Raw genomic sequence first — 21,824 nt, forward strand, 5'->3', positions numbered from 1 at the left:
TGTATGTATAAAATCATGTTTTCTTGTTCATAAATTTGATTTCATATTACTCTGCGTATTCTTCCAGGTAGAGAAAAATAACCTTAGGCGATCCAGACTAATTTAGGCCATGAATTTCTGTATAACTCAAGGGATTACTTTCCTTCTTTTCACTCTGTGGTTTGATTTTTGAGTCTTGGAGGTGGCAGGGACCAACTGTTCTCTCTTTTCCACTTGGTTGTGTCTACTGACATTTCTGCATCCTAGTTAGCACTGGCCCCTGCCTTTCTGCAGATGACTGCATGTGTGTATAACTCTCCTTGCCTTTCTGCAGAAGGCCTGCACATGACTACAGGTCTTCCAAACAGCCTCACCCTTGCTCCCTCTAATAAGCCAGGGGGAACACACCATAGCCTCCTCCACAGAGAGTGTTCTGTAGTTATCCGAACAACTTGAATTTGGAGAAACCACCTTATATGAACATATGCCTATATAATTGCAAATGGCTCCACACAGCTTTTACCTTGTTTCCCTGCGGACATTTTCTGTCTAATATCCCTCCCTCCTGGCTGCACTCCTGCAAAGGTTCTGCTTGAAGATCTCCAAGGCTGTGAGTTGAAGAGGCATTTCCAACAGCACATTCCCTTCCCCAAGGACTCTTTCCTCCCCATGGAATAATGTCTCCTCTGTTCCTTCCAGTCCATCCAAGTTCTCAAGCTCACCCCAGGTGCTAGAATCCCTTGAAGCTTCACCCAAAAAAACGAATATTTATATAGTTAAAAAATACAAAAACAAAGAAACAAATGACCAGAGACAGAAGCTGAGGGGTTTTAATCCTTCCTTAGATTGTACACACTCATTTCAGTTTTCCTTGCCTTGGGTCAGCCTGTGGCTTTCATAACTGTCTGTGTTTTGATTTTACTCGGAAGTTTATTGGCTAATATTTTCAGCTCCCTGTGTACAGAAGTTAGGCCTCAACTTCCTCTAGTGCTTGTTACTCAATAACTATTTGCTAAATCAAATAAAATGGCGGCTGAGGAACAAGGAGTTTTTTAATCACTCGAGGACCAATTGGGAAAGGCCTGGTGGTGTTTATCTGACTAGTCAAAAGGGATGGGGGTGATGGCGTAAAAATCAGACATCTTTTCTCTTCCCTTAACCTTTCTTAAAGACTATGTTTTTCTACTTTTGTATCTTCAGAGTACTAAAAGTTTTAATACTGTGATTGTATAATTGGGAGAACAGTTTGTAGAAGAAAAGTCATTGCAAAGGAAAGGGCTAAATATTAACCAATACTTCTTATTTCATTTGACAAGGTCCTAAACAATTATAGAAATCCATGGCAGCTGATTGCCAAGCCATATCTTTAATGCAAAGATAAGTATTATTCAGCTCTTTAACAAAAATCTAAGCTTATTCAGTATACCAAAACGTGTCATATTTTGGTAAAGATTATGTCAAAGGTGACAGCCATCAGCTTACCTTTATCCTCCTTAGCCCATCACAGCTGCTACCATTTATGGTGTTCTTTGTGTGTACCTGAAATAGTAAGAAAGAATAGAAAACGAAAGCATAACTGAGCAGCATTTATAAAAGGCAAATGCTTACAGTTTTAATTGATGACAGACACACACGTCATAAAACTATTAGCATGCAACTCCAGCTGCAAAAAACTAAACAGCAAAATGCCTCAGCTGATAAGCAGCGAAAAAAGTAAACCAATCACATTGACAAAAAGCCACCATAAACAAAAAAAACTATGTTTAAAAGAGTAACAGTTTTGGCATCCATCCCTACTATCAAGTCTTCCGCTTTCTTTTTCTCCATCAAAATTTAGCTTACGTTTGATGTTAGCAAGAGTTGCATTACTGTTATTGCTAATTTTAGTTCTGTTTATTACCTTGAGGGTTATATATTGTAAAATAATTTTGGTGCCTCTAGTTAATGTTGATTAGTTGTTTTAATAGCCTATAGACCTATTTGTTATATTTTTGTAGGTTTACTTTTTTAACTATCAGGAACTTAATAACTGAGAATATTTAACATTACTGTTGCATAGGCAAACTTACAGTTACTATTAGTGTTACCTGTTTAACGTTTAGTCATCCTGTGAGTCCTGCGACATATTTCCTTAATAATCATCAGCCATCAAGTCTGATAGTCTCAAAAGAAATATCAGCCCTCTAAACTGCCTTCAAGGGCGGTGATATTTAGCACTGAAAATTACAAATAAAGTTTTTGAGGTTGAATAGCAACAACTAGCCATTGACACTGATGATTTGTTTGTCAAACAAACTGTTAGAAACTACGCAAATGAAGTCCACGCACTCCTTCGAGTGAAAACAATAAAGTGAATCTACGCAATGCTTACATGTTGGATGGGATATTTAATGTGCGGGGAAACTCAAAGGTTGAAGAACTAGGCATTTAGACAGTGGTAAGTGGTAATCTTACCTCTTTATACTCCATTACTCTTTCTCACGAGAGACAGGCTAGTGCAAACAAGTCAATCAGAATTTGTGTTTAGCAAGATAAAGCTTAGAGGATAGTTTAAAATCCATTTATTATTCTAAATCCATTTCTTCCATTAACATGTTATACATTAGTGTTTACTAACCATGATTCATGTAACAGTTTAGTTTGTTAACTTTTAAATTATTTAACAACCATAAGTTATTAATACATTTTAAGTATTACACAGATAGCTTAAAACAGACTTGGGTTCATTTTTGTAATTTTTAAATAGAAAACATTTTAGGCATCTCTTGAAGAAGAAATAAAGCAGGCATTTAAAGTTAGAAAACAAGTAATTCCAAATTTAGTTTTTACAAAAGCCTTCAGCTTTATTGACAAATTATGGCAAACATATTTGACAAATTGTGGTGCCTATTTAGAGAAGCTTACACATGGAACTTTATGTGTGTTTTTTCTTTTTCTCTTTTTTTAACAAATACAGGTTAAAACACTGAACAAATTCAGTTAGCTACATACATACAGTAGCCACTTGTTTTCAACCCCATTAAAACAGCATTTAAAAATTAAATTTACAACTTAATATTGAACATCTCCATCTGACTAACAGATATTAAAAGACAGGTTAAAACATCTTATCTACAACTTTATTATCAGCTAGTTCAAAATCATATTACAGTCTTTTATCAACCCTAGACAAAGGTTATGCTAGTTGGTTGAGACTCAAAATCTGCTAACAGATTCATGCTCTTTCTTACAAAAGAAAAAGGACATGATACTAAAACAAAAAGGGGTAAGGGGTTTTACACACAACAGTTAAAAAAAAAAAAACAACCAAGAGAATATCATCCTACTGAATGGTTTATAAACTATGCTTGCCAATGATTTTTTTCAGTCTGTTTTGTAAAATAATACTAGTTTCAATGTCACGTCAACAGTATTGAGGGAAATACAAGAAATAAGTGGGGATAATTATGAGCATTTATCCCTAGAATAGAAAAAACAAACAAACAAACAAAAGGACTATTACTTGTCTTGTTGCTGTTTATGTGGAGACCAGAGGCTATGAACTGTCTCTGAGGAGGTCACAGGTGAAGAGGACCTTCAATATCTACCATAGGGGTGTTCCCTGTATCCCCCTCTGGCTGACCTTGGTGGAGGTGCCTTCAGGCTGGAACGAGTTGTGGCCCATTCTTCTGGTGCTATGAGTAAGAGAAAGATAGTGACATACATGTGACTTCACAGTTACAGTTAACATTATTCAAGAAACAGTGGTTAACTAACACAAAAATTATAAAATGATCTCAACAATGCAAGCTAAAAACCTTTACTGTTTCAGAAAGTGAGACTATACCAAGGATATGTACATATGACATGATAGCCATTTGAATTAAACCTCTCTGGTATTTTCCAAAGAACAGAACATTTTAGTACTAAGATAAATGATCATTTGTTATGTGTTATTTGCTATAACATTGCAAGAAGGGTATAAATGTAATCTGGTCATTTAGTCTTTCAATACAAACTTCTAAAACAAAGTGTATATAGTAAACCAGTAGTTCTTAGCCCCTGATTATCTTGAGAATCAAATAAGACTCAAAGCAAAACAAAACAAATGCCTATTCTTTGTCCCGTGGACCAATTAATTGAAACACGCTGCAATGCAGGATCTGTGTGTTGTATCTTTTCAGTATCTCTCATTTGGTCCAGAGTTGAGATCTATGATAAGCTTCACTATACAAAGTGGGAGATGAGCAGGGCCCAGGACAGAGAAAGTTGAAGTAGGTGAGTAGGTACAGACAGATTTCTCATATCCCCTCTTCCATAAGCCACTCAGAAAATAAAATGGCTCTTAAGAGACCAGGAAGAGTCCTCTGTGACATGGAACTTAGCCTACCACTCCAGAACAAAAGCAAACATCAAAAGCCAGCTAAGCATTTGAGAGCTGTGGGAAACAGAGACTGTATTGTCTGTCTTCCCTGAAAATGACCCGCTTCTTCCTCCCCTTTGCTTGTGGGTGGATTTATTTCGACAATCTATGTGATTCCATAAAGTAGCATATCTAAGTCCATCACTTAGAATTTACTCCTTCAGAGTCAGACAGCAGACATTGGAGAAGGCAAGTACCAGAAAGAAAGACACACTTGTAAAACCAGACCAGTAGAATCAATGAAAATATCAGCTGGAGAAATCTCAGTGAGGGCAACTGATGCAGGCCCTCTGCCCTGTGATGCATCTTGCAATTAGCTTTTAAAAGCCTCTAAATAAAGATAAGAACATTTTAGTTTTCAATATAAGATAATGACCTTCAATTTTATAAAAACAATCAAACATATATCAATATTAGAAAAAGACTGCATTTAAACAGATGTTTCAGAGATGATCATGGAAATATCATTATGACAAATGATAGTCAAGACTGAAATATTCTGTGTTCACTATTTAAGACTGCGGTGGTTTAAATGAGATGATCCCCATAGTCTTGGGCATTTGAATCCTTGATCACCAGGTGCTGGTGCTCTATGAGAAGGCTTAGATGTGGCTCTGTTGGAGAAGAGAAGCCACTGGAAGTGACTTTGAGAATCTGAAGACTTTGCACTGCATTTTCTTTAAACATTGCATTTCCACACACACACAAATACAAATGTATTCATCTGTGTGAATGAACACAATGCTTTTGTCTCCTTGCTCTAAGCTGGGAAAATGAATAATACTGTTAGCTCACAATAACTGAAACTATGAAGTTGGGCAAGCAGCAAAAAATGAATTCCTATTTAGCAAATGCAAGTGTTAGACTTTCCAAGATTCCTTGCCATTAGCAGATGAAACCAAGGGTTTATGTCTCTTAATTGGGACCTTTCTTCTGTTTTCTACATAAACCCAACAATAACAGTGAATCAGGTTTTGGAGAATTGTAATTTCTTTTTGTGTCCAGTTTCCTTTCTCGGTGTCTTTCCCACCATGCTCATGTTTGATGCTGTTACTATGACATTCGCCACATTGTGCAATCAGCAGCAGAACATGCGTGTGCAGTACTTTGGCTTCTCAAGAGTTCCGGCTCAGTCAGTGTTTCCCATTGTCACAGTCACAGCTGACTATGTTTTCAAAGTTTTTGTTGTCAGTGTCTCGTCCCTCATCTATAATATTTGTGATCTATGAGAGTTGCTTTAAAATAAATGTGATTTTAAGAACTCCAAGGCCATCCTAACCTGAGTCAACTATGGAGCCTTCGGGGGGCCAAGAACAGAAACTAGAGAGTGAGAGGAAGCATCACAAGGTTGATTATGCTGGAGGTTTTGAGAAAGATAAAGGTATAAAATTTAGAAATCCATTTGGAGTTTAGCTGCTCCTTTAGGAGTCCATTTACTACACACTAAGATTTCAAAAATACTTTCAAATTTAGTACAAGGTTTGGATTCATAGTCAATTATTTTTAGTCCCATGATGCTGTTGCAAAGTCACTTAAAAATATCTTCACAGTGAAGCTTTAAACTGTCTGTCTTTTTGTAAATAACAGAGTAAACATGGTGCTCTAAGTATCTAGGGGATTGTTGTATGAGAAACATTGCTGGACTATAAAATAAATGAATAATAAATTACTTCTCAGAGAGGGTGCTAAGTACCTCTCTGCCACATTGAAATGACTAGACTACCACAGGATTTATAAAACATGAACTGAGTTCATATTTATTTATGAATAACAGTATCATCAACCTTTTCCTTTATGATGCATGTCATTATCCTATGTTCTGATTATGAACACAGTCAAGGACAAACCTAGAGAAAAACACGTGTCAAAGATTATAGCACATTTATAGCCAGTCTTTTAGGAAAACCCTGAGAAAAGTGGGGAGGAGGGAACCACAAACTTTCATCCTTTACCTGAACTTAGATCGACATCTAACTTGCAGTCATCTAGACGAGGAAGTTGTTCTGAGCAAATCTACAAATTCACTGGGAACTCAGGTGGAATTGAACCTATCCCAGGTTATTCCTTCTCTAAAGACTTTCCTACATTAATTATATTTTATCATCTTGCCTTAATTCTAAAGTGGTTCTTGAGACCTATAAGGAAAGGGACTTTGGATAGTGGCAATCCCATATTAGAACAGCATGAATGGAAGGTGCATAGAAATCAATGGTGCTACTGAACAGGGAGGGATTTTTTTTTCTTTTTCGAGACAGAGTTTCTCTGTGTAGTTTTGGTATCTGTCTTGAATCTCGCTCTGTAGACCAGACTGGCCTCAAACTCACAGAGATCCACCTGGCTCTGCCTCCCAAGTGCTGGGATTAAAGGTGTGCACGACCACCACCCGGCCCAAGGGAGGTATTTTTAAGCCAATTGTGGAAAAGAAATCAAGCAAAGGCATTGCTAACAATTTGATTTTTGTGTGTATATATGTGATATTTCTTTTTTCAAGTTACTCATTTTATCTTTGTGAGTGAGTAACATATTACCTCAGTAGTCAAGCTTCCCAGAATGCCTAGAGTTCATGTAAATAACACGAGAGTCAGTGTCCTTGAGAAACATTTTACTTTGGTTGGAATGTAAATCATCCAGGTTACTCTTTGTTTGTACAAACGTTACTCAGATGACCCACACTTTTCCCGTCTCAAATGCTCTGCTCAGCAGGTTCAGGCCCACAAAGCCACATGCAGAACATAACCTGCTCTCCTTTCTGCAATGAAACTAGATACTTTGGGGAGCATTCATGGTGGGAAAGAAAAATCTAGACAATTTTTAAAATTGCAAACCTGGGCTTTTGTTCTGGGTACTTTAAACATTTAGGTTCTGGGTATGAACGAAGCACAGGCTTGAGAGACCAGTTCGAGAAAGACTAGTGTTATTAAAGTACATAGGAAAGTAAAGTTTTAATATTTGGGCTCCAGGAAGTAGATTTAAAACATCACATCCAGCGTACATTAATTTTGAACCAGTTTAAAAAAAAATGTCATAGAGATTTTTATCAAGATGGTTCAGATAATGTGTTCATGCTTTCTTAATTCTAGATATAGCTTTGCATTTCTGAAACTCACATAAGAATCTCAGGGAGAAAAAAGGTGTTTTAAACCCACAGTGAAAAATGGCTGCGCATGCTGTTCATTTGTGTCATACTGCAGATCTGTATTCAAAATTCATAAGTAAGGGTTGTAGTTTGGACATGAAGTGTTCTCCTAAAGTCACACTGTTATAGGTGTGTTTGCAAGCTAATGATCTTCTAGAGTTGATTGGCTCATAAGGGCTTTATCTTCATCACCAGATCAATCCATGAATATAGACAGAGCTGAATGAACTCTAGGAAGTAAGTCAGAGAGGGTACACCCTGGAAAGATAAATCCTTCCATTGGCCTTTTCCAGTCTTTCTCTCTGCCTCCATTCCTTCTACCATGATTGTCAACATAAGTTCAAATGTACCTTTAACTGCTTCTTCTTATGTTTTCATGCTGATGAAGATACTCACCTAGCAGGGAACCCAAACTGACTGCCCTTGTCAAAATCTGCTTAGGGAATCAGGAATGCAGCTCACAAGAGTCACATGGCTATGTGGCTGAGTAAGACTTATCCTGGTTCTGAGCCACTTCATAGAAAAGCGCCTTTCAAATACATACTTACTAGTTGTTTTCAAACTGTTCCTAAAGGATATGATAAGCTTAAAGGTTTTACTGGTTTTGTAACTCATTATGATGCCAATTTCTTATAGTATAGATCATCAGCAAGCTTCACAATTTTCCTATGAGGAAAGGATTACTATTGTCTACCTTTAATCTATGAGTAGTATAGATCAGTGGGTATAGCTGAGAGAAGAAACAGCTTTCTGCCTTTGTTGTTTTACTTTGGTATGGTGTAATGTTTTTAAGGAAGGATCTTACCTTGTAGTTCAGATTTGCCTGAAATTGCTACATAGCTCAAAATTTCTATGCCAGTGACAATGAGTCTATTGTGACTCACCCCTGTACAACAGAGGACCTCAATATTTTAATTAAACATCTTCTCATTGTAGAGTTCAGATCTCATCTCAATAAAAGAGGAGACAAAGAAGCCAGCTGAAGAAAGAGTTAGCACTATGGAAGGTAGAAAACAAAATGGTGAGTGACAACTGAATGCAATTTAGAATCTTGTCTCACTTGAATCTAAACTGTACTTTATTGTCGGTCTAGAATTCATCAAAAGATAAGGAATTCATCCACAGACTTGGAAAATACAAGAGGACTGTATGAGAAATAACACATGGAAGAATCAATTGGTAATATCAAGTACTAAATTACAATTCTTCCCCTTTAGTTCAATGAAGAAGGTAGGCATGATTACATTGCTTCATTGATGAGAAACTCAACTTCTGTGAAGAAGGTGGGCATGATTACATTGCTTCATTGATAAGAAACTCAACTTCTATCTACCGGCTTCCTTTACATCTCTTTTCTATTATTATACAGTGTTTGGTCCCAGAAAGACACTCAGCATGGCCATTAGTAAACAAAGAAAGAAAGAAACAAAAACCAGGCTTTAAGCTCCAGGATCTGCTCTAAAAGACTGTGCTTCCATGTTCCTCTGTTGATTGCTTTGGAGATATAATGCCACTCTTGCACCCTATTCTTAATCATCCACAGAATAGTACTATCTCATTGTGTACCCCCAAACTAGCTCATGGTGTCCAACAAGCTTTTAAATCATCCTTAACACATGTCCTTGTCTCAAAAGATTTTTGACATAGCTGATCAAAAGTGAAAACTAGTCTTTCCTTTTTTTTCCCCAAGCTTACCAGTGTAATTGAATTTACAATCTCTAACATAGGCAGATGCAGGTTCCCAGCTTGCCTTAAACTATTTAATTAAGAGTAGATAGTTCAAAACAAAATTGAAATCTTAAATATATCTAATGTAAAAAATACCAACTAGGCAATGAAGTAGTGAGTCTATGATGTGTGTGTGTGTGTGTGTGTGTGTGTGTGTGTGTGTGTGTGTACTTATTTCTGGGTACACAACCTATGGAGAACTGAGATCAGCCTTTATGTGTTAGCCTTTGTCTTTCAGCTTGTTTGAGGTAGGTTCTCTTCAGTAAACCAGGCTGTTAGATTCTGGAGAGTCTCCTGAGGCTGCTTCCCACACTCCTGGAGAAGAGACACTGAGATTATAGGCAACGGTGTGACTGCTACAGTGTCCAGCTTTCACTTGAGTTCTGAGGCTCCCAACTCAGGTTGACAGGCTGGTGTGTCAGGACATTAACTCACTGAGCCATCTTCCCACCCCTTGCACTTGTTCAAATTATGCTGCCTCTAGGAAAGATGATATTTATGTATTATCAGAACTCATTGTATTAGATGTCATTTAATTGCCATCTCTGAAATAGCATAAGGGAAAATTAGTTTATTCTTAAATTACAAAGGAATTTTTTTGTAGGGGGAGGTTTCAAGGCAGGGTTTCTCTGTGTAGCTTTGGTACCTGTCCTGGATCTCGCTCTGTATATGAGGCAGGCCTCGAACTCACAGAGATCTGCCTGGCTTTGCCTCCCAAGTGCTGGGATTAAAGGCATGTGCCACTGCAGCCCAGCTACAAAGGAATTTTTAAGATACTTTTTGAACACAATTCCCGTAGGCTGTCTTTCAGTTAAAAGAAATAAAGTTCAAAATTTTACATTAAGATGAAATAACTCTGTGTTGTTGTGGAATATTACTTTAACTAGGTAAAGATGTGTTACATTTGTTAATGTTATGGAATATTACCCTAACCATGAAAAGATGTGTTGCTTTGCCTGCCTAAGGCACCTGATTAGTTTAATAAAAAGCCGAATGGCCAAGAGCTGGCGGTAGAGGGATAGGCAGGGCCGTTGGCAGAGAGAAGTAGGAGGAGGAATCTCGGCTCAAGAGAGAACAGAGAACTAGGGAGAAAAAGAGGGAGAAGTGGGGGGCCAGGCAGGCAGGCAGCCACCAGCCAGCCAGACATAGAAGAAACAGGAAAAGTAGGACATACAGAATGCAAGAAAGGTAAAAAGCCCTGAGGTAAAAGGTAGATGAAGAGAAACAGGTTAAATTAAATTATAAGAGCTGGTGGGACAAGCATAAGCTAAGAAAGGGCATTCATAACTAATAATAAGTCTTTGTGTCGTGATTTGGGAGCTGGTTGGCAGCCCAGAGAAAGCTTGCTGCACTGTGTGATATTATTCTCAGGAATACAAAAAAATTTCAATATTAAATTCTAGGACAAACTGTTTGCATGTATTTTATTTCCAATGACTTTTATATTCATGGCAATTTTAGAAAACTCATCTTTTGTAAAATCAATTTCTCAAATGTGAATCTCTATTTACTGTTAAATATAGCAGGCTTTTGTTCTTCAATCCCAGGGCTGGCATGAATGCCAGTTGGCTTCATTTTCTTTAGCTGTTTTCACAGATTAATCAATGCAGGCTTATTTTCACACTGGGATAATAATCATCTAGCTCCTCAACGAAAAATGAGGATGTTCGTGTTCTGCAATCTACTTGAAGTGCCGCACTCCGGTGCCCTGGATTGAAATACAGCCCCCAATTTCTTTTTGCTTCCATTCATTTCAAGATAGTGTATTAATATTATCCTCCTTGGTTCCACACAGCTGTCACTTAAAATGCCACTAACGAATGGATGCATAATTAGCTCTCTGGTTCATACATTAAATACATTTTAATAAACAGCTCTTTTCTCTGAGAAGATAATATTGCTGTCCATTCATAGCTGTCAATCTCAGAGAGAATGAAGAGGGTGTTTCTCATGTGAAGTCTTGCTTGGGTAAGCTGGTGCTTGGCCTGTAATTAAAATACTTCCCCATTGAATTATGAGCTATTCAGACATATCCAAAATAATTTTAGTAATTCTGATTTAATTAGAAAATATTTTAGATGTGCAGAAACTGATTTTAAATTCTTACCAATCAAATATTCATTCTCTAAAAATAAATACATTCTAAAAATGTAATAAATATTAGTTTAATAAAAATGGATCTGATAACATTCTAAATATTAAATGATCTTTATAATCAATACATTTAAATATTTAGTTATATTTAAATTTAGTATTATAGTGTTGCAAGGAAAGCATTCAATATTTAATGTTACCTACAAATATATAATTTATATTTCTTACTTCAACAATGAAATATGAACCCCAAAGAGACAAAAATTCTTTTCATCTCATGATACACAAAATAAACTGTATAAAATAGAGGTCCAGACTTGGAGTCCCAGATACTTGGGAGTTTAACTGCGGAGAAGCACTTGAATCCATAGTTTGAAACTAACCTGGGCAATGTAACAAAACGTTGCATTCTTAAAATTAGGGAGTAAATCAGTAAATATTCAGTTACCACATGCATGCACACACACACACACACACACACACACACACACACACACACACACACACGGAAATATGTGTTGTTTGTCTTTCTGAGTTTAGCTTATTTCACTTCATATAAAGATCTCCAGTTCCACCTATTTCCTGCAAATGTTATGATTTCATTTTCCTATCCAGCTCAATATTTTACTGTGTATATTTGCCATGTTCTCCTTTTTCTGTTGATGTTCTTAGCTGTAGTGAGTCTGGTAGCAATAACATCGATGTCCAAGTGTTTCTATGATAGGACTTAGAGCCCTCTGGATATATACTTCAGGATGATATAAACTGAGCTATTCTATTTGCAGTTTTCTGAGAATCCTCTTTGCTATTTTAATAGTGGCTAAAGGAGTTTATGTTACTACCAGCAGCAAATAAAGGATCTTCTTACCCCATATCCTCATTAGCATTTGTTGTCAGTTTTTTTTCTTGAGGTTATCCCTTCTGACAGGGGTGGGAGGAAATTTTAAAGTATTTTCAATTTTTATCTTTCTGATGGCTAAATATGTTGATTACATTTTTCTTGTGTTTGTTGCTATTTCTATTTTTTTTCTTCTGAGAACTGTCTATTCATTTTGTTGGTTCATTCCCTGATTGAAGTTTTTTTCTCTTAGGACTGAATTTTTTCATCCCTTCACAAACCATCCTGCTGCACATCACCAAATGCAGCACTGATTCCACTGCATATAATTCCTTAAGGAAAGATGGCAGCTATTTTCCCCACACCAACATACCAAATGTGAAAAATAACGATTGCAATGAAAATCTCAAGATGTTTCATGAATAATAATATACCTCCTCATTAGAAAAGAAGCTCCAGGAGATTTTCGTCTGTAGTATTCCCACCACTGAGAGCAACACTTACATTTCATAGCCACTTAATAAGCATTTTTAAATGAATAATATTCTCCAACTTCGTACAGATCTATACCAATTCAGAACACTTGGTATCTGAATTCTGGGTTCTAAACTCATAAAGATTATAATCTGGTATAATATGTATACAGCCATCTATTACTGAACAGGAAACAACAGGAGCCATAGAAAAATAATATCTACTTTGTACACCATCATAAAGCTAGCACCTACCAACGCCTATGTGCAAAAAAGAAGAATAAATTTATAAAAAGCTAAGTTTGTATCTTTTCTTCATCAGATGATCATTTGTTGAAATACTCTCATGTTGCTCTTACATTAGCTGAGCTTTGACAGCACTACCGCTGATGTCATTGATGATGTCATGAGGGTGGCATCCATCCACATTGCTGTGTACATATTGTATAGTACCCAGGATCTCCTTAATAGTTCTGGAGAGTTCTCTGGGTAAGACCAGCCCCACATATGTCACATATGACAATGTTGACAATCTCATCAAAGTGGTATTCCCATGGTTTTTAATGTTTTTCTGCTGCTTCCTGCTTCTTGGTGGCTCCATGAAGGCTTGCTGACCAGGATGAAGGCAGAAGGTACATACTTAGCCTGGGTCTGTTCTAAATGGTCAGTTTGACCATCAGTCTCAGACCTTTCTAATCACCAATTGCCTTGGCAAGGTTATCACTGACATTTTTGGGGGCAGACCTGGGAGATGGATCTTGGAGGTTGTCATAGTTACTTCTCTATTGCTGTGATAAGAAACCACAGCAGAGGCAACTTACAAGAAAGTGTTTAATGTGGGTTTATGATTTCAGAGGGTTAGAGTCCATGATAGAGGAACAAAGGCATGGAAGCAGGAATAGCTGAGAACTCCATATTGATGAGCAAATAGAAGAAGAGATCACACTGGGACTAGCATGAGTCTTATGAAACCTCAAAACCTGCCCCCAGTGACACACTTTCTCCAACAAGGCCCTACCTCCTAACCCTTCCCAAAGAGTTTCATTAATTAGGGAACAAGTACTCAAGCATGTGAACCTATGGGAGACATTCTCATTCAAACTGCCACAGAGACCAAGGCAGATAAAGCACTGACCTTGCCTCTGTGTGGTAGTTTGAAAGAAAATGGCCTCCACAGGGAGTGGCACTATTAGGAGGTATGGCTTTGCTGGAGTGGATGTGGCCTTGCTGGAGGAAGTGTTTCACTGTGAAGGTGGGCTTTGAGGTCTCATATATGATCAAGACACACCAAGTGTTGCAGTTTACTTCCTGTTGCCTTTAGATCAAGATGCCTAATTCTCCAGCAGCATGATTGCCTGCATGCTGCCATACTCCCAACTGCCATGCTTCCCCCCCAAGATGATAATGGACTAAACCTCTGAAAGTGTAAGCCAGACCCAATTAAAAGTTTTTCCTTTATAAGAGTTGTCATGGTCATGGTGTCTCTTTACAGCAATAGAAACCATAACTAAGACAGTCTGATGCACCTCAGGTACATGACTTTGATCTCATTGGGATAAAGATGAGGGAAATGGTGGAGGTGGCTGGTTGTTAGATGATCCTGGATTCAGGATGACCAATGAAAGCTACACCTCAGCATCCTCGCTGATGAAAGCAGAAAAACTATGTTTATATCTTATTCATGTATCATCTTTAGTCACTAACTGGACAAGGCACATGGCTTGATTCCTGTACAAGTAGGAATAGGCTTGGAAATGGATAGGACAGCTATTTTCTTGTTGAACCTAAGGAACTGTGGATGCCATGTGTGTTTAGCCCTGTACCTCAACCTAGCTGAGCAGTGGTGACCCTACCAAGATTGAAAGTGCCAGATCCTATTCTTCCCCCAATAATCACTACTCCCATCTTTGGGGGGAAATGTCAACCAGACACTTTGGAGTTCTGTTTCATGTTAATTATTCCACTGAGGACAAGACACTTAATGCTACAGCCTTAGTTCCTCATCTTCAAAATGCAGGTAATGTGTGAGAATGTTCTCTAGAGGATGATGTTGGAGATCCTATCATATGCTGGGATCCTATCTCTTGCTAGTGTGCTATGGTGTTACTAAGTAATGTCTGTTTCTAAGGATGACTCCATTCTTCCTTGTAATCTTTATTCTTTCTGCCCCCACCTGACCATCTGTGCTGTCCTCCCCACATGACCATCTGTGCTGTCCTCCCACATGACCATCTGTGCTGTCTTCTCTCATGACCATCTGTGCTGTCCTCCCCACATGACCATCTGTGATATCCTCCCCACATGACCATCTGTGATGTCCTCCCCACCTGACCATCTGCACTTTCCTTCCCTGATCTGGTCTTCTGCACCTTCTTCTCCCCCGTCCCACAACATTTGTTCTTTCTTCCTCCACACTGACATAGCACTACACTTTCATGACATGGAGCTCCAAACACCTAGATTACTTCATTGTCTTTTTTATTCTCCATCAGAGGAAGAGGGGGCCTTGGTATAAATTTAATGAAAATCCAAGAATGTAAATGTCTAAATGTCATTTTCAAGGCAAACCTGCTAACTGAACATTTTATAGAACCAGACCCATCAAAATGTTGTATTGTGTAAATAGATCACAGGCACTCAGAAAATGTTTAAATAGAATTATGGTTAATTTATAGTGATTTTCTTGATTTTCATTAATGCACTTCGAAATCAACTTTACGGACTAATATTTTTATCAAATACTAATGCTCACAAGACAAATGTTATTTGGGATTTAAGAGATATATAGATAGAGAAATAATTTGAAGATTATTATATAATAAAAAGTATCTGCACTTATAAGTCTAAAACTATTTTAAATGTAGATTTTACTGATATCTTTGTGACAAAAGGAAAGACACAACGTTGAGGTTACATCAAAGACTTGAGTAATGGGCATGCTGAAACATGGCAGCACTACTGACTGCTCACCAATGCTGCAGAAATGATCTATGATTGTGATTAATTTCTCTTGAAATTTTGATCAAAATTGATCTGTCCAATTTTCTGCACTGGTTCTGTAAGTCAAATCTTACTGTGAAATTACATAAATCAATGTAGCCAGTACTTCTGTGAAAATGGGGCCGGGAGGTGGATGTAGAAGTAATTTCTGAGTTGTCAGTGACAGATGGTAGTTCTGATCTCATAACCATAGTAAGGAAAAGGTCTTACCATAGCTGTCGTAGGCATCCTCATTTACTCCATGACCGTAGTCATAGTATTCAGGCACACTGCAACAGATTTAGACAGGAATCAATGATTCTGTAAGCAGAAGAATCAAAACTAGAACTTCACAAGAAATTCAAAGTCAAACATGTGCTAAGGTAATATCCTGGTAACCTCCAGCCATGAAACACCATCCTAAAAAAAATACTCAGTGAGAAAAATAAAGGCTATTAACTAGAAGTGCTCTGATCATATCTATCACCTATCTACCTGTCTGCCTATTTATCATATCATATCTATCTATCTATCTATCTATCTATCTATCTATCTATCTATCTATCTATCTATCTTCATCATCATCATCATCATCGATCTATCAATCATCTATCTATCATCTACCTATCTATTATATATTTTGATGCTGTTTTAGTTGGTCTTCCTCTCCATCTTCCTATTTAATAAATTAAATTTCCCCTCAAACACAAGTCTAAGACTTCAAAAGTTGATAAGAAGGATATAGAGTTTATTTTGAAGAAAATATTGCCATACAAATTGATGATCTGATATGTGTCCTTTACTACTGGCGACATTAAAAATATACATCTTTTCTAGTCTATAGACTTGTTAAATATTTAAGCTATTTATTTCCACTCAGTATTTCCACATTGAACAGCTATGAAAGCGGCATTTGTGTTCTGTTTCTTTTCAAAGGATCACAGAGTCCCCCCCCACACACTCACAGTTGTTTCTTACTTGGTCCTACAGCATCACTGCTTCCCTCTTACAGACCTCATTCCAATTAGCATCCGTCCTTCGCAGTGACTAGCCCCCTCTATGTGAGCTTCCACAACAACACTTCCTGAAGGGAAGGCAGTACTCATTCTTTCCACCCACAATCCCTTGCTTTCTTTTGATGACATCAGGCTGCTATATCTGTGGATCCACTGAAAGAATTCTTGTACAGATTCTGACATGTTCAAATATAATAAGAATTCATTGTAATTTTCCTCTAATGTCATGTGACACCAATGGCCATTTTATGCTCCTTTAAATACTCCTCTTGCTTTGAGATATTTCTAATTCATTTCTTCATTTTTCTCTATTAGTAAACTTCCCATGGACCAACCACCTACTCTCACTTACTAGAAATTTTCTCTTTCTGTCCTAACTCCAAAACCAACCTCATCTGTGTCTGTGGTTAAACACCCACTCTCTTCTTATGGCTTCTCAATGATATCTCTACCATTGGCACCTCCCTTCTGCTCTCAAGTATGTGATAGCCTAGTGTACATTTCTATTTGCTTGTCAAAGCGAACTTTTCCAAATTCAAAAATGAAAATGATTTTCTTCCCACCTCATACTTGTTCCTTTTACACTCTTCCATCATTATCATCGGAAACATTTTAGTGTCACTCAAATAACAATCTGTGGGCTTCTCTTTTTTATCTCATATGTAACATTTAATCCCAACAGCAAGTTCTTTAATTTCTACTTGCAAATAAGTATAGAACCTGAACATGTCCCAACATTTTCCCAGCTGCAGCTGTAGTGAAAGAGTTCTCCATTTCTCTCTCAAATGATTCAACATCCTGCTTACTGCTTTTTTTTTGCCCTATTTTTTGTCTTTCTATTTTCTACATAGCAGTCATTGTTACAGATATGTTAAACTGTCTGAGTTCTCTACTCAAAGCCCTTAGATGTCTTCCTAATGTCCTTTACAAAAGAAAAAGAAAACTTTTATAAAAATCTGTTATTTCAGGCCCCACTATGCCAATTTCCCCCTTCCTGACTCAATTCAAGGCACACCAATGCTACAGAATGTTCTCTGATCACGGAAGACATGCTATTGTCCCATTGTCTTTCTATCTGCTGACCTATTAGCTGAAAAATGCTTTTCCTCAGTGCTCAGCTGTCCCCATTCTTCCCCTCTTTAACTTATGTCACTCACAAGAGGTTCTCCTGATCCTTCTTCTGACTAGCACTCAGGGTGTGTCCCCTGCTGGTTCCTTTCGGCACTTGCCAATCATGGCACATTATCATGTAAACTCAAATGCACATCTGTTCATTTACTCAGCAGCTGTTTCCTACTTGTGCTTAGGCTTCCAGGTTTGAGTATTTTGTCCTCCCTTATTGACTCTCTACTACTGTCCTAGACTGATTTTCTGTAGCAGTGTGTGCCATATGACAGCTTCTCAAGATTTATGTCATACAAGGGTTGATTATCTATATGAGGGTAAACAGCATGTCAATGAGTGGCTGCATTCAATTTGGACACTTTAAGAATAATATGCCCAAAGTAGAAAAGTTACCATTTTGATAATTCTTACATTATTACTGTTACGAAAGGCTCTATACACACTTATAATAACATCATATTTTGCCTTAAAAGTTGCCTGGCTTAAATTAGCTATAATCCATTATCATCCATTTGAATATTAATTAATTAAATATCTTAGTATTATGAATTTCTTTTATTGACAACATTAGAGATTGAACCTATTAAATAAGCATTCTATCAATGAGCTCCATGCATTGTGACAAGAAAGTGATTTCATACCAAACAGCAAATCAGATAAGATCTGAATATGGGTATAGGTTGAAAGAAAATACAGAGGGGGCTAAAGTGATGTGTTTTGTGAATATTGTTCTTATTCTTCAAGAGTTTCCTCTAGGTATCAATAGATCAAGCATTTAAGATTTCATTAAAAGTAGTAACACAAGAAGAAAAATTTAAGTCTATGCTTTAGAAATAAAACAAGAAACAGAAAGGTTACATTTGTTTTCCCAGGATACAATTTATAGTGACCCAACTTTAATTTTAGTGAAAGATGCTGAAAAAAAGAGTTCTTAGCCCTGCCTTTATTGCTTTCAATATTCACATAAAATTAAAAAATCATAAAAAACTATTTAAAATGCTGAATGATAGATTCATCTTTGCATCAGAGAAGGTTAATGGCATTGATTGGTAGCTGGACATTTGTATCTTCTTTCACATATATATGTTAATAGAAATGATGCAACCCTGGGCTGGAGCAACGACTCCACAGTTCAGAGCCAGTGTGGCCTTGCAGAAGGTCATGAGTTAGGCTCTCAGCATCTAAGTCAGGTGACTGATAACCACTTCTAACTAGAGCTCCAGGTGATCTGACATTCTCTTCTGGATTCTGTGGACACCTGCATTCATCTATACATACCCCCCCCACACCTACATATGCTAAAAATAAACATTAAAAAATAAACGATACAAACCAATCCAAGGTCCTTATGTAGATTCAGCAAATTCCTGACAGTCATTGATTAACTTTCTGAGACTCACAATGTGGCAAACATAAGAAAATTATTTAATGATCAACACTTAAAGGGAAAGATGTTGACATTGGTAGCAGCTTTTTGTTGAGTAAATATTTGCTTCTGTTTCCTGGAGTATACTCTATCAAGACAGTATTGCTGAACACTATCTGGTGCCATTACTGAATTATATCATTGAATTGTCATCAAGATTTGCATTGATGAAGACAAAGGAGAACAAGAAGGAGCAGTCATGAGAAAGACTATGACAAAGAAAATATAATTATTGTCTCTCATGAAAGACATAATCACACCAAGAAGGAATTGTCACTTTCAGATTATAAATGACATAATGGAGTACCATAGGAAAATGATGGCTCACTGTCATAATGGACTTTGTAGGGTCCATGTCTATGTTTACTCAGTATTATTTCCATAAGAAGGGCCTTTCTTTGACAAAAAGTTCTGTAAGCAATGAATATGACCAGACACCCTTCCATCTGTACGTACTTTTGTGGCAAATTGAAGAAACCCAAGATGTGTGCAGATGTAATGTGGAAACCAAGGTCATTTCAAACTTAAGAACAATCTCTTTTTCTTGGATTTGTGTTCCTGAACGTTCTTAGTGATGACACAGCATAAACTATGCAAAGCCTGGGGAGTCACAGACTATACCATGGGCAGCACCTCAGCTTCAGACTTACCATGAGAAGAAACTTTGCTCTACACTGTTGCTTATCTCACAGTTTGTTAAGAAGAATGAATGTGTTTAATACTGTTTGAGAAAAAAAAATGAAGGAATGAGGGTGAAGAACACTTTGCTGAAAGAGGTTGTCTCTAGCTGGTTTGTGTTAGTTCTAGAATTTAAATTGATGAAGGGTTTGGAAATGTAGGCTTTATTGAGAAGAAAAGTTTTCTATATTTCAGCAAGAGATAATTAATGTTCCTTTAAGACATCCTCACACTTTTCCATTGGGTTCTTCAACATTGATGATTCCCAGAACATCCCTTGCACCTCTTGACCATTCACCAGCAGGAAGGATACACTATACAAATTGAAAAACCTCCAAAAAGGGCAAATACTACTATATTCCCTTCAGATATGCACATGAACACATCCATTCACCAGGAGGATGCAGAGGAACCTTCCAGGGAAGTTGGCATGACTCCCAGAAAAGAAAATCAGAGTTGCCAGATACACAAATCAGAACTTAGTTTATCACTTTCACCTCCACTTGGCTGGATTTCATAGCTGTTATTTCCACTGAGTCTCCCTGCCTCCTTCTGTTTTCAGGATCATAGTTTTTAGAACAGTTACTCTGTTCCTTTCTGACTCCTTTACACTGGGTCTTTTGTATGGGGAGAGGTAGAAAGCTCTGTGTGCTGATCATTTTACAAGGTATTAGACCTTGTAGAACCACATCAAAACCTAAGTGATCATGGAGATCTATACCTCTTAGAGATCCTGGATTTTAAGCTAGTTTCAGTAATTATAAGCTGGGATGTTCTGGAGAAGGTAGGTATTTCTCTCACAACACAAAGAAGAAAAGTCACATTTGGTGACTCAAGGATCTAATGATAGAATAGGTCTTGTTATTGCCTCTGAAATGGTCAGTCCTTTCCTTCCTAAGAAACTGAGTGGCTCAATGTTTCCTAGTGCCTTATATGACTGCGGCCACATGCAGAGTGATACTACAAATTCATTGCAGTTTTTGTGAACGTAAATTCCCTTTCCTCTACTTCCGATGAATTTTCATGATACTGGCTGTGGAAATATCAGTGACTAATTCCACTTTGGGCAGCTCATGTTAGTGACAGCCTCCCACCAGCCTGAGTCCTTGAATAGAGAGGTAGAGTAGAGTGCACCCATCATCACCTGTCAATTATGTAGGAAAACGACAAGATTTTCTCTGTGCCACCCACTCAACTGTGGGACATCTTTGCTATGGAATTTTAACCCATACCACACATAGTAAAAATTGACAATAAAAGAAATCTCATGATGGTTAACAGGTATTTGGCAATATTTGTTGAATGGATGAATAAATGATATAATAAAAAGAAGTAAGGAAGAGAGCATTGTATTTCAGTATCAAGAATATAGAAGCATGTTTTTCTGCAAGAGATGAGATATAGAAAAGACATCTGCTTGTGTTGATAACAATGGAACAAAAACACACAAAAAAAACCAAATCATTCATGTTCTTTTTTTTTTTTTCTTTTTTGTTTTTTTGAGACAGGGTTTCTCTGTGTAGCTTTGCGCCTTTCCTGGAACTCACTTTGTAGACCAGGCTGGCCTCGAACTCACAGAGATCCGCCTGCCTCTGCCTCCCAAGTGCTGGGATTAAAGGCGTGCGCCACCACCGCTCGGCTATTCATGTCCTTTTTGATGTAAATGATTCTAGTTAAAATTTATAACAAATTACTCTGATAAGGTTCTTGTCCCTTAAACTCCAATTATTCTCCATTTATTTTTCAAATATTTACTAATGTTGAAGTTATTTAAATATAAAAGCTACTAGCTAGATACTGTTTGAGTAAATGATAAGAAAAATTCAGATTTTGTATATGTGCCAGCTCTGAGAAAAAATATGGCTTTTATGGCTACAACAGTAATTAAGCTCTAAATCACAAAGAATGTTCTAATTTTAATTAGCACTTCTGTAATAATAGCTGTGTTGA

At 37.2% G+C, this 21,824-nt stretch overlaps 1 protein-coding gene across 2 annotated transcripts in view; it reads right to left on the reverse strand.

Moving 5' to 3' along the window:
• Positions 1-2,738: 2,738 nt before the first annotated feature.
• Khdrbs2 (KH RNA binding domain containing, signal transduction associated 2) overlaps positions 2,739-21,824 on the reverse strand; it is a 481,530-nt gene continuing 462,444 nt past the window's right edge. For both annotated transcript variants that reach the window (XM_059281719.1, XM_059281720.1), the window contains 2 exons: positions 15,861-15,919; positions 2,739-3,653 (listed from right to left, as the gene is read on the reverse strand). In XM_059281719.1, coding sequence (XP_059137702.1) covers positions 3,556-3,653; positions 15,861-15,919 — 157 coding nt within the window. In that variant the 3' untranslated portion in view covers positions 2,739-3,555. The remainder of the gene's footprint in view (positions 3,654-15,860; positions 15,920-21,824) is intronic.

Source organism: Peromyscus eremicus, chromosome 16_21 (genome assembly GCF_949786415.1).
Source record: "Peromyscus eremicus chromosome 16_21, PerEre_H2_v1, whole genome shotgun sequence".
Classification (NCBI taxonomy): Eukaryota; Metazoa; Chordata; class Mammalia; order Rodentia; family Cricetidae; genus Peromyscus; species Peromyscus eremicus.